Source organism: Pyrus communis, chromosome 2 (assembly GCF_963583255.1).
Source record: "Pyrus communis chromosome 2, drPyrComm1.1, whole genome shotgun sequence".
Classification (NCBI taxonomy): domain Eukaryota; kingdom Viridiplantae; phylum Streptophyta; class Magnoliopsida; order Rosales; family Rosaceae; genus Pyrus; species Pyrus communis.
The window spans coordinates 22,196,867-22,212,687 of NC_084804.1; the positions used below are offsets into that span (position 1 = coordinate 22,196,867).

At 35.9% G+C, this 15,821-nt stretch overlaps 1 protein-coding gene across 1 annotated transcript; it reads right to left on the reverse strand.

Moving 5' to 3' along the window:
• Positions 1–1,978: 1,978 nt before the first annotated feature.
• Positions 1,979–10,386, reverse strand: LOC137725662 (presequence protease 1, chloroplastic/mitochondrial-like). Its single transcript, XM_068464432.1, has 17 exons — positions 10,229–10,386; positions 9,980–10,112; positions 9,777–9,853; positions 9,090–9,173; positions 8,507–8,597; positions 7,487–7,980; positions 7,204–7,368; positions 6,911–7,129; positions 6,670–6,797; positions 5,951–6,140; positions 4,976–5,053; positions 4,776–4,873; positions 4,095–4,362; positions 3,847–4,006; positions 3,600–3,777; positions 3,299–3,373; positions 1,979–2,882 (listed from the first exon to the last, which is right to left on the reverse strand). Exons 1-17 carry the CDS (start codon positions 10,271–10,273, stop codon positions 2,729–2,731), a joined length of 2,637 nt encoding a protein of 878 aa, XP_068320533.1. The 5' UTR covers positions 10,274–10,386; the 3' UTR covers positions 1,979–2,728.
• Between the last annotated feature and the right edge of the window lie 5,435 nt (positions 10,387–15,821).

A 15,821-nucleotide genomic window follows, 5' to 3' on the forward strand; every position in this document is an offset into this window, starting at 1 on the left:
CCTCATAGATTATCATTGCAAAATATTAGCAAATCGGAAATATTTGAAGTATCTAATTGAGTATAAATAAATTGACGAACACTATGTTTTAAGAAACATTGAAATTTCATCGTAACAATTAAATAGGCAAATAGTTTTGGATTGAATTAAATTTTTGTAAGGATGATCTATAAATCAAGATTTACAGATAGATGATTAGAATCGTTGAAGTTCGATAGGGGGTGAGTTCTTAAAGTCTACAACTAATCTCTATTTTTTTTAAAGAGGGGATCCCTTCTCTTAAACGGCTAGTTCATAAATAGTAGAAGATTTGTTGAATATTTTGGAAACTATTCAAACTACACTACTGAATTTGTTATTCTTTGATAATGGTCTCATTCGAGGTTTAAGACTCAATTATAACTTGGCTATTTTAATTAAATATGTTATTTACACTATAAAAAAATCATCATGCACTTATCAGCTTGTAATCGACTAATGCTTAGGCTTACTTTGTTTCTTTTACGCACCAAACTTTAAGGCTTTCCACAGTGGCCTAAAATTGGGTTTGATTATTATATATAAATGTTAAACTCACCTTGATCACTATGAAAGACTTAAATATCAGAGCTCTCGTAGCATGACAACAACCACAACTCAATATTGTATTATCTTAGCATTGTATTATTAATCCAAGATGTTAAAGTAATGTTAAACTCAAATCATGTAAGTTCTTGTCCTTGACAAGCTTGTGTTCAAGAGGCGGCTAGACTCTACTTAGGTGCACCTATAAGAGTTTTGATCATGGATGGCCAAAATTTAAGCCCCAATTTCATAAATAGCAGTTTTTATAAACAAAAATTCAAACATAGCCAAAACCACAAGTGAATAGACTCAAATACCCTCAAAATTAAAACATCAGAAATCTAAAATGTAAACCCTACTAGATATGGAAATTTCATAAGCTTATGAATAATTCTGGATTCACTGCCAAAAAAAATTGTTGTATACGACTATATCAACCTATGAATTTAATTATGCCATTAATAAAAGGGCATTGCATATCAGAAAAATCAGTTATGTTTGATCTTAATGAAATAATAAAACTCTGTCTGATCCAACCCTGCCGATACCACAGACAGGACAACTAAATTCTAGTGATTGTCATAGACTAAACTTCATGAAGTTGATTCCGGGGTGAAAAGGAAAATTAAGAAAATCCATTAACAATTTCTACAATGAAAATAAATCATTAGTGAAAGCAAGCCAAAGAGCTCCATTCAATTCCTATGACCCAATATGCCGATTACTACCCTATTTGGTCAAAGTACGTACCCATACCATGTTGGGGGGGATCTACACAAGTCAGTTTTCTACGATGAGAAGTAGCCAGTCCTCTTATATGTGTATGGATGACTTAGATTAAGAATGGACTCCAATATCTAAGGACTTCAAGCATGTTGTAATTGGGAGTTAATTTTTTTCAAGGTTTTAAAAGACGCTAGGCGCTAGTCGGGCAGAGGGTTGAAGCCTAGAGCCTAGGTGGTTAGGCGGGATCTAGGCGGGCGCCTAGGCGGACCAGACGGATTTAATTAAATCTACTATATTTCGTATAAATAAGTGTCTATTTATACTTAAAATATATATAATTTCTTCATAAACTAGAATTACATATATATTATGAGCTATTGGAACATAATGAAAACATGGGAAACAAACATATAATGTGTGTTGATTCAAGTATTCAACAAGTCTCTTACAATTTATTGAAAAAAATAACATGTAAAATGAAAGTTATCTATTTTCTATCTAAGTGAGTTGAAACCTAGGCAGGTGCTTAGGCGGGTGCCTACGCAGTCTAGACGGCCACCTCAATAGGTCCAGACGTCATTTCTTAATTTTCAAATGCCTAGGCATTACTTGGGGCGGTGTCCAGCTGCCTAGTGCCTAGGCAGGGATTTTTAGAATAGTGGTTTTTTTTTTTTTAAAAAAAACCGACATTTGTGAAATTAGAGACTAACTAATTTTGGCCATATATGATAAATTCTTGTGTAATAATTATGGAACTTTCACCATATACATGTCATCATCGAAACTAACTAATTAATGAATCTTCACAATATGGCATATACATGTCATTGGCTTTCAAGTCTAGTTACTTGAAAGCCAAGACAGAAGGTGGGAGTCAATGTTGCAGCAATTTCTGAACTAGTCCTTCAATTTATGGTGTAGTGCTATCCTTGAAGAGGGGGTTCTATTTCTATCTTTAATTTCAAGACTTTAGGTTTAGGTCGCTTGTTTAGGTTTATGATAGGCTAGGCCGAGTATTTAGACTTGAGTGCGAAGGGCGAGCATACTGCCTCAGTCATCTAGCCCAACCACATCAACAATTCAAAGAGTTTAGGTCGCTTCTCTAGGTAGTACGAAGAAAATAATTTCCTAGCAAAATATTTTATATTGGAAACTGCAAATACAAGTTAGGAGTTTCCCCTGAGACAAAAAAGTTGTAAAAGGCATGAGGAAACTTTTAACCAAGTAAAAGTTACCCAGGAATTGTTCAGTAGATAGTTACTGTCAAAGGTTCCTTCATAGCTACGCAAATCCACAACGGTAAACGGTAATATCTGCTCTGCAGTAACATGTTTAATTATTTGAATTCCATGACAGAAGAAGCCCATATCCTAAACAAGGTGAAATTCAAGTGTTCCGAAAATAGCCACTGTTAATTTGCTGCTTTTTCTGAGAGGTCTCATTCAGTGAAGAGAGGTGCTATCAATTGTTTGAAGAGTTTAGGTCGCTTCTTTAGTGCTGCTTTGATATCCAATAGCGATCCCACTGCAACCACAACTCCTTTATATTTAACTGCGTCGAGTGCATCTGCAAATTTCTTGAAGTCCTTCAAGCTGTGATCAAGGGTGAAGGAATAACAATGTAAACATATTGTGTCATCAATGTAAATCTTAACATGTATGCACCTTATGTTGTCGTAAGAAAATCTAAATACGAATCAAATATTAACTTCTGTTACATGCATCATGTGAGCCGTCCATGGCCGCCAGAAATGAAATGGAACTGCAATGATTCAATGAAAATGATGATGCTTTCACTTGGACAAATGTAAGTCATAAATTTTCGTCAACTAATGTCAGATTAACATGTACGGCTTCAAATTCCCTTCTCTTTGTCATCCGAATCTAGTTATAGCAGTAGTACCGCTTAAAACTTCATAAATTTTTTGTAAAGATGACAGCCTTAGTACAGTGGAATCCGTGGAATGCAATGGTTAATATCAGCTAAAACAAATCCTGTCCCTCTTTACCTGGTTGACAATATCTCTTTATGTCTCTTTTGCCTTTCTTCTTCTGTGACTCCCATTAAATAGTCCTCCAGGAAACTGCAGCAAAACAAAACAAAAGGAACGGTGAGAAAAGTAAGGAGTAAACTCAGAAAAACTTGTGAAATGATCATCACCCAGCTTTTGCGGAAGATTGTGTGCATTAGATTCAAATGTCGAATTATGGGGTTCATACACTTCGTCGTTCCCATCAGCAGTCATATTAACAATTAGCCGTTGGTGTCAGTTCACACTATTTACAAAACAAGAAGTGATGTCCACATACCTACTACAACTTTTGCCATCAGGAAGCTGGCACGAATCATCTCTGAGTGCCTGAATGATGGCCCTTCTAAGAGTATTATCATCTATTTCTAGTTGTCGTAGAAAATCTCCAGTTCCATCATATACGTCAAGCGTCTTTAACAACTTGGGGTCCTGATCAGACAAGAAAGAGAATACTCCTACAAAACATGTCAGTGAGGTTTTCAAACAGCAAGTCCATGCAAATTTATAACATGGAAAACTTTTACCTGTGTAAATATCAAAGTAACAAGAAGCAGATGCTCCATCGCTAATTCCTACCCGATCACACAACCATGCATCATCAATAAATTTGGAGATAACATGTGTACTTCCATTAAGCTGATAACCAGTGTCATGAATGTTAACAGACTTTCCAACATAATTAACCTGTAGAAAACAAGAATTAAGAACAATCAATATGAAACCAAAACCCAAAAGCCCATATACAAAAAGGAAAAAAGGATTATATTCTTACCTTAATAGGCATTATGATGGCCTCATTTTCGGAAGGTAGTCTACCTTTCCATGTAGTTCTTCTTGCAAATGGAGACTTATGAGGCAGCAAATCCAGAAATTTCCTAATAAACTTCTCAGATTTGGTAAGATTCTTCCTTTCAGAAATCATATTTATGAGGCAACCTTTTTTACAAATTATGGACTTCCGAATCTCCTCTAGGGATGAAGAAATGCCGTCCCAATCTTGATCAACCTTCTCTCCAAGCACTTGCAGAAACTCCAATTGACTAGGTACAGAGAATATACAAACTGTATGAGAAACTACATCAATCCCATTACTTCTCTTAATTCAACGCTGAATTATCCATACTAAAAGAAACTATTTGTGCAAGACTTGAAAGCTTTCTGATTATTCATATTGAACCTACACAAGTTATTCCTCATCTCAAAGAGGGATGCACAGGATAGTGCAAATATTTAAAATGGCAACGTCAATAAACCAAAATTTTTAAATCCTTCAGTAAGATGTATATTAAACAACAAGAAAGAAGTGGTTAACTTTTATGTCATCGCACACCGGAAATTATAAATGATTCCAGGTTTTCTAAAAATACACTTCACACAAGAGGAACAGACACAGGAAAAGTAAGGATGCAAAGATTAGGCCAGAAGACAAATAACTTTAAAAGCTTAATCCAACCTGATACCAAAAAGTTGTTCACGAATCCACCCAGAAATGCTTAGCTTTGCTTCCATCCTTGCAGCAGCAATTTCATGATAATTAGCAGTCTCTTCGCACTGAAATGACATAATATAAACGCAAGATTAGATAGTTAATTGTTAAGGATCAGCAATCTTAAGTTGTTAACATTGAGCTTTTTTGAATAAAGTCAATGATACCTTCACTATAAACTGGGAAACTATCTTCTTAAACCGCCTCTTGTCTGTAAACTGTACTTCTTGAAGAACAATCTTGATCTGCAATAACATGAAATGAATGCATGAAAACCTTGATTTATTGTCTACCAAAACAACCATTTGAGAACCAAACAAAAAATTCAAATCAATATAGAAGAAAATGATAAAAAATTTAGTGAGTAATGGCACACCAAGTACATGCCCAGAGACCTTCCCCTGTGCAAAAGTAATTGAAGGTGTCAAATTATAAGATCAGTTTCTTAGTGAAGGGACTTTTATAAAGAAAGGCAAACCACTTCAAAACTTATATCAATTTACTAATGAAAATCATTGTCAATTTTGCACGGGACATTTCAAATCCAGTTATTCATAGAATGCATCAAGATGTTGACTCCATACGTTTTACAGCCCTAACATATAACGTGAGACGAAGAAAAGATTCTGAGGTGTCTCACTGTGACTTGGCAAATGGCCTAACCTAAGAGATTATTTAATTTCCTTAAATTTTTTTTTTTTTATATTTTGGATTAGACAGGAGTGTTGCTGGATGAACTGCTTCATTTCATTTCTGTTTTTCACTAAAATTATTGTTTTGCAAAAAATATATAGAATTGCTTCAATGCATCAACAAAATAACTATTATAATGTGTAGGAAAATGGATTCATTCCGCACTCAGGTATTGCTCTGGTGTAACCTATACGCATAAGTCTGTGTCCGTACCAAACAAACTATTGTCAACTGGTGCAAGGAAGTAGTACACATAAATAAAGCATCACATGTCTTTGTTAAGAAATGCAACCGATAACGACTCATAGCGTAATAAATTATATAAACACACCAAGAATGTGAAACCTACTTCACCCAAGTTCGAATTTCCCTCCACCATTGATCAGAAAAAAACAAAGTAAACTGAAAATGCTCATTTGCTGGCTCTGAAAAGAAAAGCAAAACAATACCAGTTCAAATAGGTCTTCAGCACGTCCTGCCATGACTTTCCCTCCAACAACTACATGGCCGCATGGATCTTTCTTGCACCGTACAGACAAAATCATTGGATCGATTGATAGTCCTCCCGTTTTTCTTGAAATCAAGTGACGAAGTTCATCAGAACTCATGTCTTTTGTATCCATCTTCAGTAACGTGAAACTGTCCAGAACATCACAATATACTAAAAAATTAAGATCAAATTTGGCTTGAAGGAATTTTTGTTTCCAAAAGATGACTGTTCTTCAAGTAAGAAACAGTTCATTAAAAGAAAAATTTAATCACAAGTTTCTTCTTAAAGATACCCGCAGTTCTATAATTCTGCATAGTTCCCAAGTAACTGAAGCTGATATCTTTTCTATGTCACCAAAAGAGCGTCAGAATTGGAGAACATGTTTTGTGTGCATAAATATCGGACAAGAAAGTTATCAATGAAACTCTGGGGTTCTACAAATATTACAAAATTGCATTTAAGGCTGAGATAATTTAAGACCTGAGCATAGATTTCTCATAGTTAGAGAAAACATAAAAATATTCAATCAAAAAGGGGCTCTGGCATATCAAATAATCTGTTTTTTTTTTTTTTTTTTTTCAAGGTTCATATCAAGTAATCTGAGCGAGGTGGTCCATTATGAGGATGAAACTCAACCTTCTTAATTTCATAATTAATGGTAGGTTTAAAACATCTTACCAGAAAATAGGTACCAAAGGAAGAAGCTCTTGGTTTAGTGAACCCATATTGAACACAATTTCAGTGTAAAGGACATCATTCGTGAAGAGCTCATGCTGCAATACTTTAACTCCATTGACATACGCAACCTACATACAACAGATAGAAAGCTTGTTATTATTTGTTCTTGCAGGAACTACACCATAAATAAACTCGTATTAATCATAAACACAACAAATCAGAAATTTAAGGTGATTATAACCTCTGTGGGAACATGAATAGGTTCCTTTGGAAGGTCTAGCAGAGATAGGCTTGGAACACTTCTCAAAGCTTCTGGTGGGTCAGGAGTTTTCTGCTTCAGTTGCAGCTCCTGCGTAGCACGTGCCAGCTCAGCGAGATCTTCTTCGCTCATACCGACTTTAACTTTCCTCAATATTTCTTTCTCAGCTTTTTCATCAGAAGAAACCTTTTGTGGATCAGGCTGCAAAAGAAGTCAAATGTTAGGAGTAATAAACACGGCCACAAAGTTTGGCACAAAATTATTTGATTGATTACCCGCATTGCTACCACAACTTTATGAGGATTCTTCAATATGAATTTCTCAATTACAGGAGAGAGGACAGCCTTAGATCCTTCCTTTTGTATTCTGGCATTCAGCTCCATTAAAGATTTTCCAAACTTCAAAGGCTCAAAGGGTTTCATCTCATGTATCCATTTACCCTACAGAAAATTAATATATTAAGATCATGATCAATAATAAACAGCTACAATGCCCGGAAAGTTTTATGAAAGAAAACAAAAACAAAGAAAAAACAAATTAAAGAGTGGTTTATCTTACAAGGGACAGCAGCATTAAGGTCAAGCCTCGAGATTTTTTAAGGCCTCCTCTGAGAATGAACAACTCCATTGCAGTTATGGATGCTTCTACACAATGTGTATCAAAGCCTTCCTCAACAAATTCTACAAGTATACTTGTGACAAATAGTTCTACCTTTAAAATGTCATTGCGAGAAACATTAAACACCGCAATGCGAAATACAGGTTGAAGGAGATGAACAATCTCGATATAAACATGATAACCATATTCCCGCAAGATTCGTGTCAAGTTTCCCATCATGAAATAAACCAAAACATCAATTGTTTGCTCAGTTTCTGTGTCTAAGGGCTTATCACAGAGCATCCAACTGAGGCATACCACATTTTCCTTCTCTAAATCACCGGATTTATCAGAAGGATAGTTCTTCAAAATCCTAACTGACTCTGAAAATAGCCTTTGTGGTTTGACCCTTGATACATTTGGAGCTGAGCTTGCATCATTCATGTCTAAGTACTCTGAGAGAGAGAGAGAGAGAGAGAGAGAGAGAGAGAGAGGGAGGGAGAGGGAGAGAGATTAGTTTCCAAAATCTTAAAATTATATTGTCCTTCACAATCAATAAAGGGAAAAACAATTACATAAATCAAGATGTTAGTGACCAATTATTGCTCTAACAGCCGCGCATTGGTTTTCTTATTTTTAAATAACGTTTATTTTAATTCTTCAAAACAAATTGGGTATAAACTGAAATGATGGGACATGACAAACTTGTATAATAGACAACAACTGTTCAAAGTACGTCACTAGAAGGGAAAACATGTCGTAATAGATAGTGTAAAAGGCATTTTATACTCATGCTTTTAAATGTCCAGATTAGTATCCTCAATAGTTTCTTTCTTGAACTACAGCTTCTCATCGATTTTCTTTTGGGAATTCGCCCACTATTTTAAAGAAAAGACCAAATAGTCATGCAACAAAAGAAGTTTGCAGGAAAACACAATTCATTCACATGTATGTACACAGAAACAGATTTGTTCAAAATACCACTCAAAATGTGCAGGCGTTCAGTTGGATCATCATCTCCATAAAACCATATCCTTGCGTTGCTCGGATGGTAGTATTTCCGGTGGAACTCCTGTAATTTTATTCTCAATTCAGATTTCAGAAAGAAAAGCACTATAGCACTAACATAGTATTTAAGGAACAATTCGCATATATGTGTGTGTGCGCGCGCATGTGTGAATTCAGATTTAAATAATTTGACAGAAGATGGTCCCATAGAAAGAAACTAATCAGGCTATTAGATATCAAAAAAAAATTTAATACTATTATGCTACTACAAATGGTTCAGAAATTCAGATGAGTGTTCGGCTGCCTTTGAAGGCAACATGCAGAGGATTCTCCAGGGCATTCCTCAAAAAATTAGATTCTGAAGTCTAACAAAAAGAAGTTATCCTTCTGAAAATGAAGGAAACATATAAGTCTATTGGACCGATGACCAAACCATAAAAAAAATACATCCTAACGCCAAAAGACTCATAACACATGGACAACCACAGTTTTAAAGTTTATCATGGTATCTGATATATCAAGGAACTAATCTTCCTCTTCAGTGATCACAACAAACCTTGAAGTTCTCAAATGTCAGTTGGGGAATAATGTTTGGATCCCCTGCACAGTCAAACCCGAAGGTACTGTCTGGAAAAAGGCCCTGTAGAAATGGAAACCAGATGTATGATATTAGAAATATACTGAAAGAAATTAAAAACAAAAAACAGAAAATACGACAGTAAGCAAGCATAATATTAATAACCAAACCGGTAGCTCTCTAGTCAGCAACGGTCAGTTGGTAACAGATGACTGTGTAGCTTAATACGTGAGAGAAAGGGATGGCAGGTATATAAACAGAACAAATGACCTCAGAAAACTCTACCATTGTACTAAGCACACGAGTATCTGATATATAGCCAGAAGCTATTATGTTTAGTAAAGTAGGTATACAACTCTTTTTTAAACCTTTAGCCTAATATTATGTAGTTATGCATAAGGTAATGATTTCTATGAATAAGGAGATGATGTAGGGAAGGGAGGAGGGAGGGAGCAGAGAGAGACGGAAAAGCTTGGTATGATATCCATCAGCAAAGAGAAAATCACAATTGCGAAAGACTATTTGGGGGCTCAAATCATAATCATATTGGGCTGTACTAAACAATAAGACTTCCCACGGAAATGAATTGAGAGAGATTGGATTAAGTTATATGCAAACCAGCAAAAATGTCACAAACATACAGAAATACAATTAGACAAGACTTGCCTGCCAAGCAGTCTGCCTCAGTACATTATCAGGCCCAGGCCGAGAATAGAACTCTTTCATCTTATTGAAGACAACGCCTGAAATTATGAACAATAAACATTTTAAGTGGAAATGGCACATTAGTTTCATACTTGGAAACAATGAAACTTATAACCAATTTACAGAAACACAAGAGAACTGGGCACATGTATCAAATGTCCAACCTTGATAAGATATATCTCCAGAAGGGTCGTTGAGCTCGTAATGCCAACCCTGTTCCTGGAAAATCTGGACGTCCTCCACACATTTAGGAAAGAAGACGGCATCCAGGATTACATCAATGAGATTATACAATTCCTGATTCAATCACAAAAACCATGGAAGTTTGGAATTAATACAGATTAGCTAGATACAAACAACATAGAATAGACCCACATTGTAATTTCTTTTCCAGTTTCGCCTCTCATATTCACCTTTGTAGTTGTGCAAGCACCAGAGTAGTAGGTCTTATCAGCCATTGCTTGTGAATCCAGAATAGTACTGAAGCTCCCATTTTCCAACTCATCAAATGGTTTTTTCACCGGGTACTTTCTCGACCCACATAACACACTGTGATGCAGTATGCTGGCGACTCCGGTCGAATCGGTCCTTCATCAACAGTTGAATAAATTAACAAACAAATAGGCGAAAAGCCGAAAAGGGCAAATGCATTACATGAAAAAGCAGAAATTTTTGGAAGACAACTCACGGTATCGTTTGAAAAGCAATGCCGAAGACCTTTTGCCCGGCGCCATTGGACAGAGACATGACTTGGGCGCCGGTCTTTTTGTGCCGGAAGAGCACAGCGTTGGAGTCGCAGTCTCCGATGAATTCTTCGGATATCTTCTCGAAACCGAGCTTCTCCGCAACGTCGTCTGGCACACGAGGAAGCTCTGCACAGACACACACCAACAAAGGAAATAATGAAGAAGAAAAATACTTCATAAATGGAAAAATTATAAAAAGAGTAGAGCTTGGATTGGGGTTTTGAGAGGGAGATGTAACTGTCGGTTGGGAGATGTAACTGAGTCGAGGACATGCCGACGGCACTTGAGAAGAGAGACGGCGGAGAGAGGAAGCGCGGTGGGACTGGGAAATGGGACAGTGGCGGTGGCGACGGTGGTTCAATTTCTCAGAGGAGAAGCTGAAATGGGGAGTATGATGGAGAGGAAAAATATGTGAGAAAATATGATGACAGAGGTAAATGAAGTGGAGAGAGAGAGAGAGAGTGAGAGAGTGAGAGAGAGAGAGAGGGTTTATGGGGAAGCGTGACCGGCTGACCGTACTTTGATTGCAGAGCTGACCGTACGGACAAAATTAGCGTACTAATGGGTGGCACTTCGGGAGGGAAATAATTACAACTCCTGGTAGGAAGAAGCCGAACCAAAACTAGCCAAGCCAACTCAAGCCGCCGAGTAATCATGGTGCTTAATCAAGTTCAATTAATTATTTTTTTTCAATTGAAATAATAATAAGAGAATAATTATTGTCAAAATTTAATTTGATGGTGGATGTACCAATTGAATATGAACATTAAATCTTCTTCTCATCCACTAAATGTGTCAAATATTTTATTTTATAATTTATTGCATCTCATGTTACATTAACTATCAATAAATAACTGGGTAAAAAAAACCAAAAAACTATCGATAAATAACAAAAATGACTTTAATTTTCATCCTACGAGGATCATAGGGATCCTTATATCTCAACCATTCATCGTGTATCATACGGTCAGAAATTATTTGATTTTTTTATTTAAAATTAAACATAAATAATATCTGATGAAAATTAACGCTATATCGTACGATGAACGATTAGAATGTAGGAATCTTTAGAATCCTCCCAAAATGAATCCCAAGATGATTCTCTTCCATATAAAGAGAGTGCAGTGTAGACTACTCACAGAGAAAAAGTTTTCATGTAAATAAATGTTTGATGTCCCAAACGCACAGAAAATACAGAAAGACAGAGACAGCTACCAGAATTCAAATAATAATATTCCTTTGGCTCCAAGAAAACCCTAAATCAGCTCCACGTGTCCAAGAGGCTCAACTCTGATTACGTGCAGCAAATACTTACCTACAGTATAGCCAACATTATCAGGACCGTTCATTTGCTAAATCACAATTAAAAATTCTTTTTACAAATTGCTTGATATTACGATCTAATGATATATATTTTTTTACTTGTTAATGAATAGTTTTATGTTCAATTCTCGTCGATGGCGAGTTAGAATCAAATATGTAGAGTGAGGTATTCAAACTCACTGACTCAACCAACCCCCATCTGCAGTTCAAAGGTTTACCCAGATCCATCTCCAACCCTTGGGTTAAAACCTAAGAGCCTGTTTGGTATTCTACTTAAATCTAACTTTTTAAACTTATAAACAATTTTTAAGTTTTAAGCCTTAAAAACTTGTTTGGTATGATTATTTTTAAAAACTGAATTCAAGACTAACTCAAAAATATATTATATTCTCTAAAAACACAAAAAATGAGTTTTTAGAGTTTTTAAACTTAAAAACTTGTTTAATATCACTCGTCTTCCTCTTCCTTTCTATCTCTTCCGATCCTCTCACTTCTTTCTCTTTTTTCCAATCATATTTTACTTTCTCTCTTTCTCTCTCCTCTTTCTCTCTCAACCCTTTCTTTTTTTGTCCAGTTTAAGTTGTAAAATTTAAAAATTTTAAATCGCATACCAAATAAGTTTTTGAGTTTTAAATAAAATTGTTTTCAAGAAAAATTCTTAAGAAATGTTTTAAGAAATTATATAATTTTTCAAATAGGATACCAAACAAGCCCTAAAATTTTTAATCTAGAAAATTTAGGTTTTAATCCAGAACATTTGTTTACTTCAACCCTTCTGGGTTAAATTTTAGCCTAAGATTATTAAATAATGAATTTAGAATTTTTTTTTTCCTAAAGTAACTTTAAAAAAAAATGTAAACTATCTTAATTTAATTTTATGAACATTATAACCTAAAAATATTTAAATTGATAAATATTGAAAAATCACTCCACCGACATCGTAAAACTCATGAAACACTACGAAAGAATATAAAACACATGAAAAAATAATAATCTAATTATTTTAACCGTTTCATTTAAAGTTGAAACCGATAGATTTTTTTTTTTTTACCATAAAATTGATCATATTGGATCTTAACCGTTGGTTTTAATGAATTCATAAATACAAAACTAATAAAAAAAAATACACATTTATGATAGACCAACTCGCTAACCTAAGAGAATTATGGACTAAATTTGTCCCAAAAATAAATTTCGAGTTAAAACTCATATTTGGCCCAATGGTTGGAGCAAATTGGAGTAGAATGTGACAACCCGTCCCAAATTTTACATTTTTATTCATTTTAGAAGCATGAATTTACGAAAATGCCCTAGAGGCAAGGACTTTGACTTCCGTTGATCACCAGTTAGAGTGACATATGACTTATTCTTTTAACATATCCTCGTAGTACTTGCCACTACGAACGCATATACGAAAGTCGTTTGTGAGTCCGAATTATAACGGTATAATTAGAGACATTTGAAATTGGTTATTTAAAGGTAGTTAAATTATTTGAACTCCCACCTTGTGGGAAGGCTAACTAATCAGCCATAAGTAAAGAGAAAAAGGGAGCAATCAAATTAAAAGGGATGGAGGACCAATGAGAAATCAGCAAGAAAGGCAAAAAACAAAAAAACAAAAAAAAAAAAAAAAAAAAAAAACCTCCCAGCTTTCCCGTTGGTTTTTCCACTCGCGACCACCTATTTTACAAGGCCGATTTTGGCAAACTCCGGTCGAGTTTTTCAACGTCACCACCACCATCTTGAAGCTCTCATTCCCCTCTACAAACCCCACCTAATAACCACCTTGATTAACCACAGTATGTGGCAGTTTGAGGCCACGAAAGTTGACAGTTCTCACGGTGCTCCCGCCACCCTTTTTTATTTTCTGGCAAATCGGCAAAGCGATGACCGATGCCACCACCTGGGCTTTGTAGCCCATCCTCCCAGGAGCAAAACCCAACCAACCTTGACCCCGTTGGACCACCATAGATGACAAATCGACATCGGGAAGCTTTAGGCACCCGCCAGCTTCGTGGGCAAAATTGACAATCTTCCGTCCACTTTTGGACTTTGTGGCAGGTATGAAAGTTATTCCTCTCTTTGAGATCTTCATTTCTGTAAATTTTGGTAATTTTTGGAAATAGTTGGATTTTTCGGCGAGTCGGGGCGGCTGACCGCCATCCACGGCGGTGCGTGCGGCGGCGAGTGGCCAGTGGGCCGCCAATGCTATTTTTAGGCTATGTTAAATGTCTTGAATTTAGTCTTGATATTTGAATGACGTAGGTTGATCGTTGGAACCTAAATTCACGTTAATAGGTATTTATGTAAATTGACGATCCAACCGTTGGATCGTCACCAAACTTTGTTACATTGTAGTACATAATATTTGAAGAATATAGGAACTTACAGATTGGGAATCCGACGTACAGATCTTTCCTAATTGGATTTGTAAATTCATAAAATAAAACGTTAGCTGCTAATCAGTTTTGGGAATTGGCGAGGATCCAACCGTTGGATCGTAATAAAATCTTAGTATGTTATTCTAGAAGCATAATGTGGATCTTTGGAAGTTACGAATTGGAAATCTGATATGCGGATCTTCTGAAACGAGTTATACAGGGTTGTAGACCCTACTGTCGATCAAAGATCGACGGTTGACTTTTGGTAAATGGTCTCAAATTATTCTTGAAGGTCCTTGAGGATATGTTTTATGTAAATTATGTATTCTATCGATAAGAACTTTGAGACGTGATTTGATAATTGGTCACAGGCAACGATAAATCGTGATGTCTCGATGTGCGTGCAAGATAATCATAGCGTGAACTCCAGGTGAGTGGGTCTTTTTCTTTCATAGGCATATAATTGATAGTTCCACAAACACTTCTAAAGTGATCTATGCTTGTTACCTACAATTAATCATTGTGAACTACGAATGGCTTGATTCCTGTTTAGGGTACGTAGGCAGTCTAACAAGACGTTAGATGCAGCCATTTAATAAATGAGATTAAATAATTGTGACAATAGCCTTGTTTAGTGAATTAAGCAATGTGAGGGATATTGGTGGGAAGTGTGAGATTTAGCTTTATGATTTGGTGATTAAATGTTGATCATAAATCAATGCGTGAAGAATTAAGAAATTGAAGTAAGGAAAGGTAAGTAATGATAGTTAATTTAACTAGTGTCTAATTGGGCTTATTATTGATGATTACTCTCAAAAATAAATTGTTTAGGAGTAGGGTGTTATTGATTGTACATGTTACGCCGTATTATATATTTTGGGAATATCATGAAATGTTTGGGTTTAGATTGCATCATGGCATATTCATATGGATATTACCTGAACCTAACTATTGTGAATGCTTTGAAGTGCTAAATGACGCTGCGGACGTCCAGGTAAGCTTCAGGTGAGTACATGTTGATGATAGTGATGGTAGTGAGTATGATTGTGTTGAGATATATTATAGCTCATAAACCTGCACCCTGGTATTAGTGCTCCCGCTCGTGGCCAGGGCACAGTCCTTCACGTGATGTTCACCTCCCGCACCTTACGCTCACCTTGGATCCAAGGAAGGTACACAGTCCTGTCATACAGACCACTTTAGGTGGTTCCGACTCGTAGGTGACCCGCGATTATTCGCACAGTCTTCATGTGATCGTAGCACTTAAGCGTATCTATTTACACCCAGTCTTGTCGCACAGACCACTTTAGGTGGTTCCGACTCGTGTACAGGTATACTTATTGAGCTATTGGCTAGCATGTTATTGAGTTATTGGCTAGCATGATTGATGAGATATGGATAAGTTGTACAGGTCACTAGAGGTGACTCCGACTTATGTGCTAGCATTGATTGATGAGATATGGGTGCAGTTGTATAGGTCACATTAGATGACTCCGACTGATATATTATTTTGTATTGATTAAGTTCATTTTGCCTCTTTATAAATGCATGGTACA

What these genes read in the sequence shown, in the direction of transcription:
- LOC137725662 (XM_068464432.1), bottom strand. Translation starts at nt 10,273, where the DNA reads ATGGCTGATAAGACCTACTACTCTGGTGCTTGCACAACTACAAAG. An exon ending in TGAGGCAGACTGCTTGGCAG is followed by an intron (nt 9,174 to 9,776) that starts GCAAGTCTTGTC and finishes CCATTTCTACAG; the next exon opens with GGCCTTTTTCCAGACAGTAC. An exon ending in CTATTCATGTTCCCACAGAG is followed by an intron (nt 6,798 to 6,910) that starts GTTATAATCACC and finishes TGTTGTATGTAG; the next exon opens with GTTGCGTATGTCAATGGAGT.